This window comes from Globicephala melas, chromosome 10 (assembly GCF_963455315.2).
Source record: "Globicephala melas chromosome 10, mGloMel1.2, whole genome shotgun sequence".
Taxonomy (NCBI): domain Eukaryota; kingdom Metazoa; phylum Chordata; class Mammalia; order Artiodactyla; family Delphinidae; genus Globicephala; species Globicephala melas.
In genome coordinates, this window is record NC_083323.1 from 63,939,510 (window position 1) to 63,956,878 (window position 17,369).

The 17,369-nt window shown below is 38.1% G+C and overlaps 1 protein-coding gene across 1 annotated transcript in view; it reads left to right on the forward strand.

Moving 5' to 3' along the window:
* The first annotated feature begins 3,409 nt into the window (after nucleotides 1-3,409).
* The window catches only part of OR10AD1 (olfactory receptor family 10 subfamily AD member 1), a 34,719-nt gene continuing 20,759 nt past the window's right edge, over nucleotides 3,410-17,369 (forward strand). Inside the window, 2 exon segments of the mRNA XM_030835017.1 lie at nucleotides 3,410-3,430; nucleotides 4,616-4,777. Coding sequence (XP_030690877.1) covers nucleotides 3,410-3,430; nucleotides 4,616-4,777 — 183 coding nt within the window.

Below are 17,369 nucleotides of genomic sequence, written 5' to 3' on the forward strand. Positions count from 1 at the left end.
ATGCTGTCTACGCTCTTCAGCCAAAAGCTACAGGAACACCTGCAGTTAAATTAGTTGAATCTATTACTCATTGTAGCAAGGTAGAACACACACCATGGGAAGCTGTGCGGTGTCTCAGTAAGAGGATGTTAGCAAAAACTTATTCTGGGATTTTGACTTTGATAATTTTGGGGAGAGTCTAAGGAAGCGGACATTCTAGATTTGGTGGTGTCAAAAAGCAGGGACAACACTATGATTGGATATATCGATAAATTTTATCTATAGGGAGAGGAAACTAGAGCAAAGGTAAAGCTATAATGGTAAAGAAGAAGCAATCATTCATTTAGGTGACAGGGAAATATTTGGTATTTTGTGGGGTTGTTGAATAATCTTATCTGAAGTGGATGTTCTTGTGAGATTGTTTATGTCCAGGGACAACATAGCCTAGCTGTATCAAATCGGTTCCTGGATATTAAGGGTAGTTTTTTTTTTCTTTCTCACCACATTTCACTTATAAAAACCTCATTTGATGTTTCTAATTCAAAAATTATAAAAGGTAGTTTTGCTTTGCTCTTGTTGTTGAACTCTAAAATTTAGGCTATCACAAATAAGTGTTGGAGGACTCTCTAATTGGTCTTGGAACTAAGAAAAATTTTTCCTTTTGGGAACTTTCTTCTCCCCTCAAAAGTTTTGCATTTTGAGCAGTATAAGAACTCCTTGATATACATGTAGATAGAAATATTTTATTACCCTTGATTAATTAACCGTGATCATAACATAAAGGTTTTAAAGTGACCTTGGAGTCAGGCCATCTAGGTTTATTTCTCAACTCTGACACTTGCTGGCTTTGTGATTTTTAGAAAGTTGTTTAATTTCTCTGTTCGTCAGGTTTCCTTATCTATAAAATAGGTTTAATAATACCTATGAGACATTGTTGGAAGGATTATATAAGATAACTCATGAACTCTACTAGAAAATAAGCCCAGTGAAAGCAAGAATCTTGTCCAAGTTGTTAACCACCCTATTCTCACTAGCACAGTGCCTACTAGCACATACCAGGTGCTCAATAAATATTGGTTAAATGATTGAATGTAAAGCACTTATCATGGCCTTACAACATATTTAGCATTCAAAACTGTTGGTTATTATATTTATTGTTATCACTATTATTATTCTCATAAGGATATGAGAATATCCTTTTACCCAAATGAAATTACCCATTCATCTCATTCTCTAGAGCTATACCAGCAATGTAGGTATAATACTGTTTGGATCCAGTCATATTACAGCAGCTGTACTTTGCTTATATCTTTTAATTGGGTCTAAACTTTTGATTATGCTCATAAGCTTTCTACCATCAAGTTTAACCTGCCATCACAGTGTTATATAGTGAACTCCTTCAGCAAACCCACTGAAGCCCTTATTCTTACCCCTCTCTATAAAACCATTTCAAAGTCTATGTGGCAGTTTCACTTGGAGCCTGACCCTTACCACACCATAACCCTGAAATATGTGTGAGCCCTGCTCTTACGCCTCTTTACCAGTTGGACGTCCTTAGACTTGCTTCTTGGTTACATTTTCTATTCTCTTCTTATTTATGGTGGAATTACTTCCATAAGCTCAGATGATATCTGCAACCGTGGGATACACTTTTGTCAAAATTTTAAAAGGCCTGGAGTTTGATCATATTCTTCTCCAAGTTCTGTGTTAATTATTAAATAATGGCTCATGGTGAGAGGAAATGATATATTTGGTTTTGAGCATTTTGCATTTGAGTTAATAAAAGGAGATATTCCAGAAGGAAGTGAAAATATGAAAATTAAGCTTCAGTGAAAGTTAAGCATATAGAAACAGTTTTAAATATTTTATCATGAATAGATTTATATCCTATTAGTATATTACAAATTTTTCCCTAACTTCATTCCTGAAATCTCACCCAGTCCTTGACCCTATTTGGCAAAGCTCAGAATTGGAATAAAGCCAAGGATTTGGGTAAGGCTCAGTGATAAAAATAATAGGGCCTGATGCTTGGTAATTAAAAATAACAAAAGCTTTATAAAGCAGTATTAACATGTCACCAGGGTCACTAAATCGGTTTGGAACATGGCAGCACCTGTGCATAAGAGCAACCAGATTTTAAAATGGGTCATGGAGTCTAGGTACTTTTGGAAAATCTTGTTTTTCCTTGTGAACTCTTCTCTGCATAGGGACTATTTTTTGACAATCATTTAGCCAGTCCAGCTAGTCTGGATTAGTACTTGCTGACGTGTTGTAGGCTGCTACATTTTTTAAATGTTCCTATTCATTTCTAAAAGAAATGCATACTAATTAATCACAGTTTGGAAATACTGAAAATTAGAAAGAAGGGAAAAAATTTCCCATAGCCCCGCCATCTAAATATACTATTTGTATTTAGGAGTATTTCTTAAATCTTTTTTTTTTCCTTTGGAAATTTTTTTAAAAATAGAATCATACTGATGTATAACTATGAGTGCTGCTTTCCTTATTAAATGTTATGTCATAATTGTGTTCCTATGTTGCTACTTAGAGCCATAAATATTGACTTTCAAGTGTTTTTTTTTAAATTAAATAACAGAAAGTTAAATAAGATCAATTATTTAACTATTATTATTCCTTTTTGCCAGTTATTTAGGTTTTCCAGTTTTTACTATTATAAACATGCTACAATAAATATCCTTTTATATTCCTCTTTGTGTACATGTGCATATAATTCTCTAGGAGAGATTTCAAGAAATGGAATTCCTGGTTGAAAGGTACTTGCGTATAATATTTTGGTAGATATTGTCAAATTGCCATCCAAAAAGCCTGGACCAATTTAAATTAACACCAACAGTGTTTTATTGTTTTAATTTGCATTTTCCTATTGGTGCAGTTGAGCATCTTTTCATGTGTTTAATTATTCATTTTTATTTTTTCTTTTGTGAATTATTGTTCTTATACTTCCCTAATGTTTTATTGTGTTGTCTATTGTTTTGTTATTGACTTCTACGAGAAACAAAAATGGCAGGTGTCAGATAGAAGGAGCTAGCCTGCACCTAGTACCTAGGCCCAGGCGTTCCCTACTTAATATAAACAACTATAGAAAATAACCAATGTCAGACAAAGTTATTCTGTGATTCCAATGGAGCAGGACAACAATACAACCGTTCTGAAATTATCTGAGCACAGATAAAAACAAGAACACTGTACAAATCACAAAAAATGACCAAACATCCCCTTCTCCCAGGGAACAGGAGGGCCTGCTGCTGCTTTACCAATTACAGCTTCAGCTCCATTCGGTTTCTCTCACATCCTAGATAAAAATTAAGATATCCAATCATAGAATTGCCCCGATTTCTGAAAGACTCTCCGCAAATGTAACACAAGCCCAAATCACAAAACAATCCCCTCTTAACCCCATCTTACGGAAATGTCCCCCTTGTTGCCCATGGTGTGCAGCCTTCCTTGCTGTAGTATTAGACTCAACTCTGCTTGCCTACTGTTGTGTTTCCTGGTACTTTTGGCTGGTGGGCACAAACATCTGGATGTTGATTGCTCTCGTGCATGACACAGATATTTTTTTCCTTGTCTGTCTCTTGTCTCTTAACCTTGTTTATGGTATCTTCTGTTATTGATAAGTTTCTAATTTTATGTTGTCAGTTTTTTAAATTAACTTTTATTGGAGCATAGTTGCTTTACAATGTTGTGTTAGTTTCTACTGTACAGCAAAATGAATCAGCTATACATATACATATATCCCCCTTTTTTTTGGATTTCCTTCCCATTTTGGTCACCACATTGCATTAAGTAGAGTTCCTTGTGCTATACAGTATGTTCTATGTTGTCAGTTTTATCAGTCTTCTCCTTGATGACTTCTTAGTTTTGTGACTTGTTTCCCTGCCTTAGATCATAGAAAGAGTATTAGTATCCTATATTTTCTTTTAATACTTTTACTTTATTTTTTTTTAATGTTTAGCTCTTTAATCATCTGGACTTCAATTTCTTTTTTGGACTTTAATTTTGTGTACAGATAATGAGGATTGAAGTTCTTTACAAATATAGGTCACTTCAGAACTTAATTCACATCCATCACTTTCTCTGGACGGCTTTCTTTACTCTCTCCCCCTCCATTTTAATGGTGGTTAGGAATCTTTGCCTTTTGTTCCCATACCACACGTCACAACAATCATCACTTCTGTCTTAGAATAGTTTGCAGGAGAGCAAGGGCAGCACTTTATTTATTGTTTTACCTCCGTGTCTAATGTGTTGCCAACATAGGAGTTTAATAAATATTTATCGATTGACTGTCATCTTTACTTCGTCTCCTAGAGAACAAGGGCCAGATCTTATTTGATGGGCCTCTACCAGTGTTTGTTGATCTGAGAATGAAAGAAAAGAGAAATTTTTGTCCCTGGGCTATTTATGTTGTCTTGGTAACGGGGCGGACCTTTTAGGCCTGCAACTGCTCTTGTGCATTACAATTGGATAAAAAATTGACTGCTTATCTCATTCTTGTTAACAATTTTCTCCCCACGTACTACTTAAAACTAAAATTATGCAAGCTGCAGGAATAATTTCCATGAAGATTCGCCAAAGCCCCTTTTGTGGGGCTTTGGCTCCTCCTTCTTGTCTTAAGGCTGAGGGGACGCACGCAGCGGACTCCCGTCCTCAAAGGACGACGGGCATCGAAAAGAGGGACGATGTGGGGTCCCGGGACTACCAAATGAGGTGGAGAAAGACTGGGCGCCTGGAGTGGGTGAAAGCCAAAAGCTCCGGTCTTGTTGCTCACCCCTTTCCGGTACTCTGAAGGCTGGGTGGGTCTAACTTATCAATACTCCAATCGCGGGGTTGGGGGAGATACGCAGCGGAGGAGAATCTGGTGCTAATGGTCAGAGCATGCGCGCCCCCTCAAAAAGCTGTTCTGAGACCACAAGCGGAGCGGTGGTTTCTGGGAAATGTAGTCTCAGAGCCTCCTGTATCCTGAGGCTGATGTGGAGCCTGAGAGGCTGCTAAGCCTCAAGATGATGTCGTGGTCATTTGCCTCTGAAGGAAAAAGGCTGTTGTGCTCCTTATTAATGAGACAGAGAAGAATAAGAAATAGGTAGAAAGATAGCTATAGACAATCTGGAGTAGAATTTGACAGCCTCCTAAGTTTCACCCTCCTGAACAGGCCCTACTCTCCTTCAGTCTCTTGCCTTGGAACCGCGGAGTGTTCCAGAATCTGACTAGGACTTTTATTTTGTTCACCCAAGCATTAGGTGTGGAAGTGAGGATGTGTTTAGTTTTTGTTTCTCCCCGAGCGTGCCAATTGGAAAGCCCCAAATATGTGAATATGCTCAGCACAGTGCTTGGCACAAAAAAACTAGTAGATATTGGTGTTTGTTTGTACCCTAACATGGTAAAGGGCTCTGGGAATAAAAGTATTACCCATTATGGGTTAGGAACTTGGAAGGGAGCAATATATGGTGTGGGTCAGAGGCTCCATGGATCTGCCCTTGTCCATTGCTTGACTACTTACAGTAGGTCTTGGCCAGCTCTCTCATTTCACAGAAGACAAAACAGAGATAAAAGGCCCCGCCCAGGGTTCCACCACTGTATAGCAAAAACATTGAAACTAGTACCCAGGGCTCTCCCTCCAATGACTTAGCTCTAAGTGAGCCAATGAAGTATGGAAATCAGCTTCTCACACCTCCGGGGGTGCATAAAGGCCAGGCAGGCAGTGTCAGGGAAAGGTAATGTTAGAATCTGGGTTTTCTGCCTAGACAAATGGAAGCCTCCTGCTCTTAGGGAATATGTTGTGTAGCTTGGCTCTACAAAGAGAGCTTACCCTTCCTTTGAGCTTCAGGACAGGAGGATTAACTGTTTGAATCCCCAGTGACAAGGAACTTGGGACACATGAAATTAGTAAAGTGGACATATTCAGTTTTATCACACAGTCCGGCCTAAGCTAGATTATCCTTTCCATTTCATGTCTCTTCCTCCTCTTAATGATTCTTATCAATTCTAAACTAACCTCTGAAATGATGGGTTTAGAGGGTTTCATTCTTTCTTTCCTAGATAACTTTAGAAATTGAATTTCTAATTGAGTGATGACCCCCAACATGGAAAATGGAAAGAACAGAGGCCTTGGTCCTAGAAAAGCCTAGATTCAAATCGCAGCTCTATCATTAAATCTGACATAATCAAGTTACTTCTCTGAGTTTTCTCATCTACTAAATGGGGATACGAATACTTCATAAGGCTGTGGTAGATAGTCTTGAAAAAAAACCTCACAAATGAGATTTTTATCAGAGTAAAGCACTAACACATGGTAGAAAGCACACTGGTTTTAAGGGTTTTGAACTTGGCTTCTCTCTGGTCCCCAAATGTCCGTGAATTATAGTTGAAGAACTAGAAAAGCAAGATACACAAATAAACGCTTTTAGAGGAAATCCTGGAAGAAGATCTTTCTCCCTGAGGGAACAGTGTATGACAGAAATTTGGAATGCTATCACATAGCCTGAGATAGTGTTTAATTTCCATATAGCTCCTGTATTCACAGGGCTGCACTTCTGAAGCCTGTATCTCTTTTCACCTGGGAATAAAGGAGACCTAAGGAGGCCAAAGACCTGTATGCAGAAAACTATAAGATACTGATGAAAGAAATCAAAGGTGACACCAACAGATGGAGAGATATACCATGTTCTTGGATTGGAAGAATAAATATTGTGAAAATGAATATACTACCCAAAGCAATCTACAGATTCAATGCAATTCCTATCAAATTACCAATGGCAGTTTTCACACAACTAGAACAGAAAATGTTACAATTTGTATGGAAACACAAAAGACCCCAGATAGCCAAAGCAATCTTGAGAAAGAAAAACAGACCTGGAGGAATCAGTCTCCTTAACTTCAGACTATATTACAAAGCGACAGTAATCAAGACAGTATGGTACTGGCACAAAAACAGAAATATAGACCAATGGAACAGGATAGAAAGCCCAGAGATAAACACACGCACCTATGGTCAACTAATCTGTGACAAAGGAGGCAAGGATATACAATGGAGAAAAGACAGTATCTTCAATAAGTGGTGCTGGGAAAACTGGACAGCTACATGTAAACGAATGAAATTAGAACACTACCTAACACCATACACAAAAATAAACTCAAAATGGATTAAAGACCTAAATGTAATACCAGACACGATAAAACTCTTAGAGGAAAACATAGGCAGAACACTCTTTGACATAAATCACAGCAGATCCTTTTTGACCCACCTCCTAGAGTAATGAAAACAAAACCAAAAATAAACTAATGAGACCTAATGAAACTTAAAAGCTTTTGCACAGTAAAGGAAACCATAAACAAGACGAAAAGACAACCCTCAGAATGGGAGAAAATATTTGCAAATGAAGCAACGGACAAAGGATTAATCTACAAAATATACAAATAGCCCATACAACTCAATATTAAAAAAGCAAACAACCCAATCAAAAAATGGGTAGAAGACCAAAATGGACATTTCTCCAAAGAAGACATACAGATGGCCAAGAGGCACATGAAAAGCTGCTCAACATCACTAATTATTAGAGAAATACAAATCAAAACTACAATGAGGTATCACCTCACACTGGTTAGAATGGCCATCATTTAAAAAATCTACAAACAATAAATGCTGGAGAGGGTGTGGAGAAAAGGGAACCCTCTTGCACTGTTGGTGGGAATGTAAATTGATACAGCCACTATGGAGAATAGTATGGAAATTCCTTTAAAAACTAAAAATAGAACTACCATATGACCCAGCAATGGGCATATACCCAGAGAAAACCATAATTCAAAAAGACACATACACCCCAATGTTCATAGCAGCACTATTTACAATATCCAGGACATGGAAGCAACCTAAATGTCCATCAACAGAGGAATGGATAAAGAAGATGAGGTACATATATACAATGGACTATTACTCAGTCATAAAAAGGAAAGAAATAGTGCCATTTGCAGAGACGTGGATAGACGTAGAGACTGTCATACAGAGTGACATAAGACAGAAAGAGAAAAACAAATATAATATCGCTTGTATGTGGAATTTAGAAAATGGTACAGATGAACTTATTTGCAAAGCAGAAATAGAGACATACAAGTAGAGAACAAATGTATGGACACCACGGTGGGAGGGGGGTGGGATGAACTGGGAGATTGGGATTGACATATATACACTGTTGATACTATGTATAAAATAGATAACTAATGAGAACCCACTGTATAGCTCAGGGAGCTCTTTTCAGTGCTCTGTGCTCACCTAAATGGGAAGGAAATCCAAAAAGGAGAGGATACATTTATATATATAGCCGATTCACTGTGCTGTACAGTAGAAACTAACACAACATTGTAAAGAAACTATACTCCAAAAAAATTAATTTAAAAAAATAATAATTAAAAAAAAAGAAGCTGGCTTCCCCCTGGCCTGAAGTTGTTCTCTGAGCTAGGTAATGCCTTTAGGACCAGGCATTGGAGCCAGAAGGGTACCTGCAGTGAAACTCAGGAACATTGCCCCCATGGAATCAGAAGTTCAGCCTAAGTGGGATCTCTTTTGGCCCCAATATTTTCTGCCATAGCTTCTTTGGATTAGTTCTGACCTCATTCTGGCAGCTATGCCTTGAGTTCAGGTCAGAACCACACCAAGGAACAATTCTGCCCAAGAATATCTAGTCCTGGGTTCAGTAGCAGCATCCAAAATGTGGTGAAGAATTTGTGACCATGACATAAGAGAAAACTTGCAGAAAGAGTCCTGGAAGCTCACACAGTAGATGAAATGGGGTACTCGTATTAAGGGGGGGTGTGGGGCTAGAAGGGCAGAGTTGGAGAAAAGGAATGGAGCTCATTGCCTCTTTGTTTTCTGTAAGGACACATACAAATACAGTATGAAGAATACTTGTAAATGTTTTTGAGAATTTTCTCCCAGAAAGGAAAACAATGAACAGAGAGGAAGGAGTTTATGTTTGGGCCAGTACCCTTCCTTCATGTTACGAAGATTTATATTTCTTTTGGGCCCCTAATCTTTTGAGAGAAGAGGTTAGTGATTCTTTCCTGAGGCCCATTAGCCCCCAGTATTGACTTGTTTCTTTGCTTGAAGTTATTAAATATTGAAGCACAGCAGAGGTCATTATAGGTATGAATGAAACTAGAGGGCAACAGAGTAGAGTAGTGACTGGAAGGTCCTGCTAACTCTCATTACCCTGTATCTCAGTAGATCCTAGCTCAAGCTTTAGGCCAGAAGTTTTTGGAAATTTCTTTATTCTCCTTAACAACCCCTGAAAACAGGACTTTATTTTCTGTTTTCCCTTCTCTTATTCTATGCAAAAGTCAGGCCACTTTTTTCAAGAAGCCTCAATCCTGAATGCTACAGCAAACAAGGAATGCTACAGCAAACAAGGAATGGTGTTCAGGTCACAATCCAGAAATAGGATCAGAGAGTTCTTTTGGTGGAGTTAGCGAAAACTGTACCATCCCCAGTAGCGAAAACTGTACCATAACCTGAAGAAGAAGAGGAGTCACAACATCTGTATCCCAGATTAGAGGAAGAGGGAAGGCCTAGGTAAGTGAGTGGAAGTTTCAGAAGTTTAAGCCCGATATGGACTCACGGGACAGAGAACTGTTTATGACCTCTATCCTTTGTCCCCACCCAAAACTTTTTAATCTCACTTTCTGAGAAGCATATTCAGATTGGGACCAACCAAACTAACTTTCTAGAATCAATTTTATGGAGAGTGGATCTAGATTTCAAATTAATGATAAAAAAAAACTACATTTCAGTTTTCATTTTCTTAGGGTCGCTAGTAGTAGTACCTTTGGGGAGATAGACCCTCTTGTAATGAAAAAAAATCAAAATATTGCTTTTTTCTAATTACTTTCTTTTATGGATCATCCACCTTCCTAGTTTCCCTCTCTTCCTACTGACAGTAATACTAGGCTGGAATATGGCATCCCTAGTTTTCTTACAGTCAGGTCCTCAGTTTTTCTCTGTTCTTAATTGAGAAGATGACAGACTAAGTTAATGATTCCAAAATCATAGTGCTGGGAAATGGGGACTGCAAGGAAATTCCGGTGATGAAATTTGACAAAAAGCTTCAGTAGCGAAGCTAAAGGAGATGATTTTCTGATAGTTTAGAGTGTGTGTTCGCTTATATGTGCATGTATTTCTGGAATATGATTTCAGAAAGGTGCTAAAAGAGGAAGGATGGTCCTATGTGTACCCATCCTGTGATACTAAGCTTCCAGGTTATGGGTATACAAACCTTTTCTGTAGAGGGCCAGATAGCAAATATTCTTTACTTTTCTGGCCACAGTCACTGTCACAACTACTCAGCTCTACTAGTAGCAAAAAAAAAAAAAAAAAAAGCCATGGACAAAAAATAAACAAGTGAGTGTGAACGCCGTAATATGAATTTCATATAATTTTATGTGTCATAAAATATTCTTCTTTTGATTTTTTTCAGCTGCTTAAAATTGTAAAAGCCATTCTTACCTCATAGGTCATACTAAAACAGGTGGCAGACTGATTTTCCCTAAGGGGTATAGTTTGCCCACCCATATTCTATGTCCATGAGATTTCTTTGTGCATTTTGGGACATAAAGAGGGGAGTGTAAGCTGTGGGCATTTACAAGGGGAGAGCAAGCTGGATATTCAGAGTGAATATCCAATTTATATGTAGGCCAAAATCAGGTATTATGGCCTCTCTTGGAACCCAGGAATTTTAAATATTACTTTTGATTTTGATTAACATAATACACGCACTAAGTATAAAGAGTTATCAAATAGTACTGAAAGACTTAGTGTAAATATAGTGACTACCCCGCTCCTCTTTGCTTCCCCAAGTCTTCCTCCTCAGAAGCAACAACTTCTGACTCCTTTTCTAGCTGTGTCTTCTGGCTTTTATACATCTCCATTTACTTATCTCCAAATTTCTAATCTTGTTCATTCATTTATTTTTGACATTGTCCTTTGACATCCTATTTTGGTAGATAGGAATGGTAGAGAGAGGATTTAGCTCTGGTGTGCTTCCATCCTCTCTGGCTTTTCCTTCCCCATCCTCCCAGTGGAGTTATAGTATAGTTTTTTATTAATCAGTATTCAGTATTTATATGATTATTGTCTGTCCAGATATGTCTATCATATTATTGTAAGGTACTAGGATTACATTCTTATGTCTTTTCCTAAAGTACATGGGGAGGGGGAAGGGTAAGCTGGGACGAAGTGAGAGAGTAGCACTGACATATATACACTACCAAATGTAAAATAGATAGCTAGTGGGAAGCAGCCACATAGCGCTGGGAGATCAGGTTGGTGCTTTGTGACCACCTAGAGGCGTGGGATAGGGAGGGTGGGAGGGAGACGCAAGAGGGAGGGGATATATGTATACATATAGCTGATTCACTTTGTTAAGCAGAGACTAACACAACATTGTAAAGAAATTATACTCCAGTAAAGATGTTAAAAAAATAATTGCTTTGCTTTTTTCGCAGTTTTTACATAATTTTTCTTTTACCAATTGCTATTTCTTCTCATATCTTCCAATAATCTCTCACTATAATTTTCCACAAGAGCAATTTTATCAGCTAATATATCAGTTCCAGAGTGTGTGTGTGTGTGAGTCTATGGGGGATTGAGAGAGAGACAGACACACAGACAGATACTTAAGACTCTTCCAAGAGATTCATTCTGCCCTGATTGCTTTTTGGTCCTGCTCTGAAACTATGATCCTGGGACTTCCTTTTACTGCCATCCTAGGAATTCCCTTTGGCTTTCTTCTGATTTGGATTCCCTGTTTCCTGGATCTCATGCCTTTGTGTTTTGGGGGGGAATACACTTACTAGTAGCTTTGTGAAGATTAAAAAATGGAATAATGACAGGGAATGGGGATGACAGCCCTTAATATGTATTTTTTTGAGTGGCACTGCTCTAATCTGGTACATAATTCTCATTTTAGGATATCTCTTCATCCTTGGGGATTTCTTTCACCTCTCACTTCTGCTGGATCTCCTGTCTTCTGCATCCCATATCTTCCTCTTAGTTTACTCCCTTTTTCTGAAGTAAACTGTCCTCTAGTATCTACTGAGAAAAAAGTGCAAAGAAGATAAATGTAAGAACTTGCATGTCAAAAATGTGTTTATTATACCCTCTCATTTGATTGGTAGTTTCACAGGATACAGTATTTTAGTTTGGAAATACTATTTTTCTTTGGTATTTATCCATTGTTTTCTAGATTCTGGAGTAACTTTTGAGAAGTACAAAACCATTTTCGGTTTATGATTCTTTTTAACTTATTATTTCCATCCTATTTTTCCATATTTCTATCTATCTGGAAGCTTATAGAATTTTCTTTGTGCCAGTGTACTATAATTTTACAGTGGTGTACTTCAATGTTTTTTTATTTTCTTTATCACAATGATAAAGAACCCTTCAATCTGAAAATTCATGCAGTGTAAGAAACTGTTAGGTTCTAAGAAAAAAAAATTATCATGGTGATGGTTTTCTCCCACGTGGTAGCCTCTTTGGCTCTTTGCCTTACTTCCTGGGAGATATCTTTAACTTTGTTTTCCAATTCTATTGAAATTTTCATTTCTGTTATCATATTTAATGCTAAGAGCCCTTTCTTTGTTTTCTAAATATTCCTTTTTATACTTGCTTCATGGATGCATTTCATCTCTCTGGGTGTTGACTTTTGGTTTTCTTCTCTCTGCATATTGCCTGTTTCTTCTAGCTGCTCTTTTTTTTTCTATTAGTTTGATTTGGTCTTTATCTTTCATATTGAGAGCTTTCCCCATTTGCCTAGTAATACTTTGTTGCCTGTTCATATTTACAGTGGGAGACGAAAATATGGATGAAATTCCAAGTTCTTTGGTGGGACTTGTCAACTTTGAGGGTTTTTTTATTGTTTAATTTGGTTGGGTCTTTGGTTAAGAAGCCCTGATGTCAATACATTTAGGCCTTTCCTCTTAGGCTGCTCTGATTCCTCAGAGAAGACTCTTCCAGTCTTCTACCTGGAGGCTTAAGATGTGGCTATCAGCATCTGGAAGTTAAGATGGGAAAGAGATCTGGGCCTCTTAGCATTTAGGAAGCATATGTTTCTTTAATCCCTCCTATTTTAAGCATAATATTAATGCTTTCAAGTAGACCTAGTGTGTCTGAGACCAAATCACTGCTTCTTCTCTGCAAAGAATAAACTCCCAATTTTCTGCTAGGGTGAGTGAGAGATGATCTCACAACAGTGTGCAATGGGGAAAGGGATGAAAGGATTGAAAAGTTTTTAAGGTAGCTTTCAACCAGTTCTTCCTGTTTTAGCCTTTACCTCATACCTTTCACTCCCAATTCCAGAGGATTCTGCAGTAGACATCAGTTTATTCTCAGTTCCATACCCCTGCCTAGCTACTGGCCTGGAATTTATCTTTCTTATCTCTGCAAAATCAGATACCACACATCTATCTACCTTCAGTTTCCAAAATATATTGTTGCTGTTTTATCTTTTGTTTACTCTGTAGGTTTGTATCTTTTGAAAAAAAAAAAACAAAACCCTCTTTCCTATAGTTTATGCAAGGTTTAGGAGAGAGCAAAATTAAATGTTTGTGTTCAGATTACAGTCTTCTGGCTCCCATAAACTTTGACCTCTCTGGTTGGCCCTCAGTTAATTCACTAACAATATGTAGAATGCCAGTTCAACAAAAGCAAATGGCCAGTTTACCAAATTGTCAATTCACCAAATCATCATTTCAACAAATTTACCTATTTATTTTAACTATATACTACTATTTAAAGCTTTTTAAAAATTATTTATTGCCTAACAGTGTTTTAAATAATGTTTTGTTTTCTTTACCCCATCTCTTGCTACTATAGCTAGATTTTGAGGGACAGATAGAGGAAGAGATTAAAGATCATAAAAATAATAGAGTAATAAGAATGTATTATGGAATATGAAGACTTCTCGTGATTTTATTTAAGAATATATTTTTCATGAGTATATTTTAATAATTACTTAAGTAGATTCTATTTATTAGGATAAAAGTATTTGTTGAAAAATTCTTATTAATAGAATATTAATGTTCTATTAGTATATAATAATTAATGCCAATAAAGTTCTTCTTTGGGCAGAAATCCTTATTTTTTAATGTATTTTTAAATTCTTGTTTAAGAATTCTTTCTCAGCAGATTATTTCATGATTGATGCTAGATATAATAAGCTATCTTGAAAGCAAAAAGAAAAGTTCAACCAGAAACTTATTCATTTGACTTCCTCTATGATGAAGTTTTTATGAATCCTACTATAGAGAATTTTGTTCCCTATACATGTAAAACGAAATTCAGACTCCTTCCCTGACCTACACTCCCTGCATGAACTGTCCTCTGGACACCTGTGCCACTCCTCTCCACTTTGCTGGCCCTGCTCTAGTCACAGTAGTCTTTCTTATTTCCCTCTTAACACTCGGCACTTTCTGTTCTTTCTGCCTGTAACCCTCTGTTCCAAAATCTTCATACTTGCCCCTTCATATCATTCTTTCCTCAGGTCATTCCTTGAACACCCAATATAAAGTAGTATAGCATTTATTATTATCTGAATAATATCCTGTTTGTTTACTTATTGATTTGATAGTTAACTTCCCCTTCCCCTAGAATCTACAATCCATAAGAGCAAGGGACTTGTCTGTCTTCTTCACTGCTACATCTCCTGCATCTAAAAGAGTGTCTGGAGTGTAGTAGATGCTCGATAAATATGAGGCTGAATCTCAAATGTTTAAAGTTCTAGAATACAGTGGTCTAGAAGCCCCCTGATACATGGATAAAGGAGGAACCCATATGACACACACATATAACAGTGTGTGAAGACTTAAGTGTATCTTTCTTCCAGAAAGAATGGAGGAGCAAAATTCCTCAATCAGAAGAGGGACTCAAGCAGGAGACCTGCTGAGATATTGTTTCACTGGATAATGATTTGTGCTGGCTTTTTTTCATTAAGCAAGAGCTGACTTTAATTTTATATAAAGCAGAGTGAATGGCCCATAAGTAGAAAAGGAATTACAAGAATTTAATGGAAATAATTGAGCAGTGATTTATCATTAAGAGGAAGTCTATGCCAATAGGAAGTCTCTGCCCCTTCTGCTCACTTCTGTCTTTCCTTAAAAAAACTTCTTACCTTCTATTTGGCTTTCACCTCTTTTGCTTGTTACCTACTCTTTTCCTTTTAACTAGACCCCTTTCCATCACTTACACAATAACTTCTTGGGTTATAAAGAGAGATTTGGTTTTTCTGTTAAACAGTGCAGGAGTCAGGAAATACTACCACATTCCTCAAGTAGTAAATCTCAAATTTACTTCCCTTTGTGCATTTAAAAAATTTCTATAGACTTTTGCCTTTCTACTATTTGAAGAAAACATCCAGCTAAGGAAAGAAAAAGTGAGGAATTTTTTAATGGGATACTACCAAGGTTATGGGCAGACTTCATGTGGGGGAATGAATGGTAAATCTTGCAGGATAGTACTAGACTGGCACTTTATCTAATATTGTTCTTCCTTCTGAAATTTCATTGGGCCTATTCATGACTGACCTTATCCTAGACTTAGAAATAAGAAGTGACAGAATGGGAATCGTTAATTAGTTGAGTCAGTGTCTAAAAATTCCTGGTATAGGACTTTCTGGTAAATTATGAGTTAGCAGGTATTGCTTAGGCTCAAGCCTTAAATGAAGGCTTTCTCTTTTCTCTGATCCCCAGCTCTAAATTTTGGGACCTATACTCCCAGGTGTGCTTGCAAAGAGAAAATAATAGTGTGGCTCCCCAAGAGGAGCCCTAAGTCCACTTATGCATTTAGCTCTATGTGGAAGAGAAATGTTAATAAGGGTAGCTGGCCTGCGCCCTAGGGACTAAGGTCAGCGGAGGCAAGAAGGCAAGAAGGTGCTTGGGGACTTTAGAGCTTATATAATTTCCATGGTTTCTAAAGCTTCATGCATAAACGTGAAAACAGGCTGTTTTTTCACTGATGATGCATACTTGCAATAACAACAACCATTTAATGGACCAGTGGAATATATTGTGGAAGGAAAAGGTGATCAAGATCCCTGCAAACTCAATTATGAAGTAGAGCTGGAGAGTTGGTATATCTCTGAGGTAGGACAGTGAAGGTGTATTGCTTGCCTTGTCAACTGAAAGCGAACTGCTTCTTGTGGTCTTAACTAACAGGTATCAAGAAAAAAGCATTTGGTTAAGCACTGAAACCACATCTGGTACAGAAGCTGCAATTGGAGTCACCACCTGATAAGCTTATGATAATCCACTCTCATTCTCCAAGATCCATCTGCCTTCTGCACAGGCCACATAGGAGAGTTGAATGGGGATGTAGTGGGACTCACCACTCCTGCATCCCTCAAGTCCTTGATGGTGGTACTAATCTTTGCAATCCCTCCAGCAGTATGGTAGTGCTTTTGGTTTATGATTTTCCTAGGTAGAGGCAGTTCTAGTGGCTTCGACTTTGCCTTTCCCACCATAATAGCCCTCACTCTGCAAGTCAGAGAACTAACGTGGGAATTCTGCCAAGCGTGTATTCTTATTTTTTAGTAATCTTTTATTTATTTATTTGTTTTTGTATTTATTTTTGGCTGTGTTGGGTCTTAGTTTCTGTGCGAGGGCTTTTTCTAGTTGCTGCAAGCGGGGGCCACTCTTCATCGCGGTGCGCGGGCCTGTTCACTATCGCGGCCTCTCGTGTTGTGGAGCACAGGCTCCAAATGCGCAGGCTCAGTAGTTGTGGCGCACGGGCCTAGTCGCTCCGCGGCATGTGGGATCTTCCCAGACCAGGGCTCGAACCCATGTCCCCTGCATTGGCAGGCAGATTCTCAACCACTGCGCCACCAGGGAAGCCCTAAACGTGTATTCTTGAAATGGAGAAATAACCACACAATAGGTTTGGTGACCCACTGCGCCCTCTCTGAGATGGATCTGACCTAAAACTTCATTGATCACCTAACTTCTATAAGCCTGTATTCTGCCTGGTGGACCACAGTGACATTTTGGGTTTCCTGGAATTTGTGTCAGTTCAGAGTCGGTGTCCAGTAGTCCCTGAAAGGTTTGATTATTTCATTTTCTTCAGTGCACAGTAACTCTGATAAAAGGCCATAAGTCCCTTTGGGGAAGGCCGGGAGAAAGATTAACAGTATAAATTTCATATATCTCAAGAGGTTTATTATGAGGAACTGGCTTGTATGATTATAAAGGCTGAGAAATCCCACCGTCTGCCATCTGCAAGCTGGAGACCCAGCAAAGCTGGTGGTATAGTTCTAGTGCAAGTCCAAGGGCCTGAGAACTGGGGCACCAATGATGTAAGTCCCAGTATAAGGGCAGGAGAAGACCAATGCCAAAAC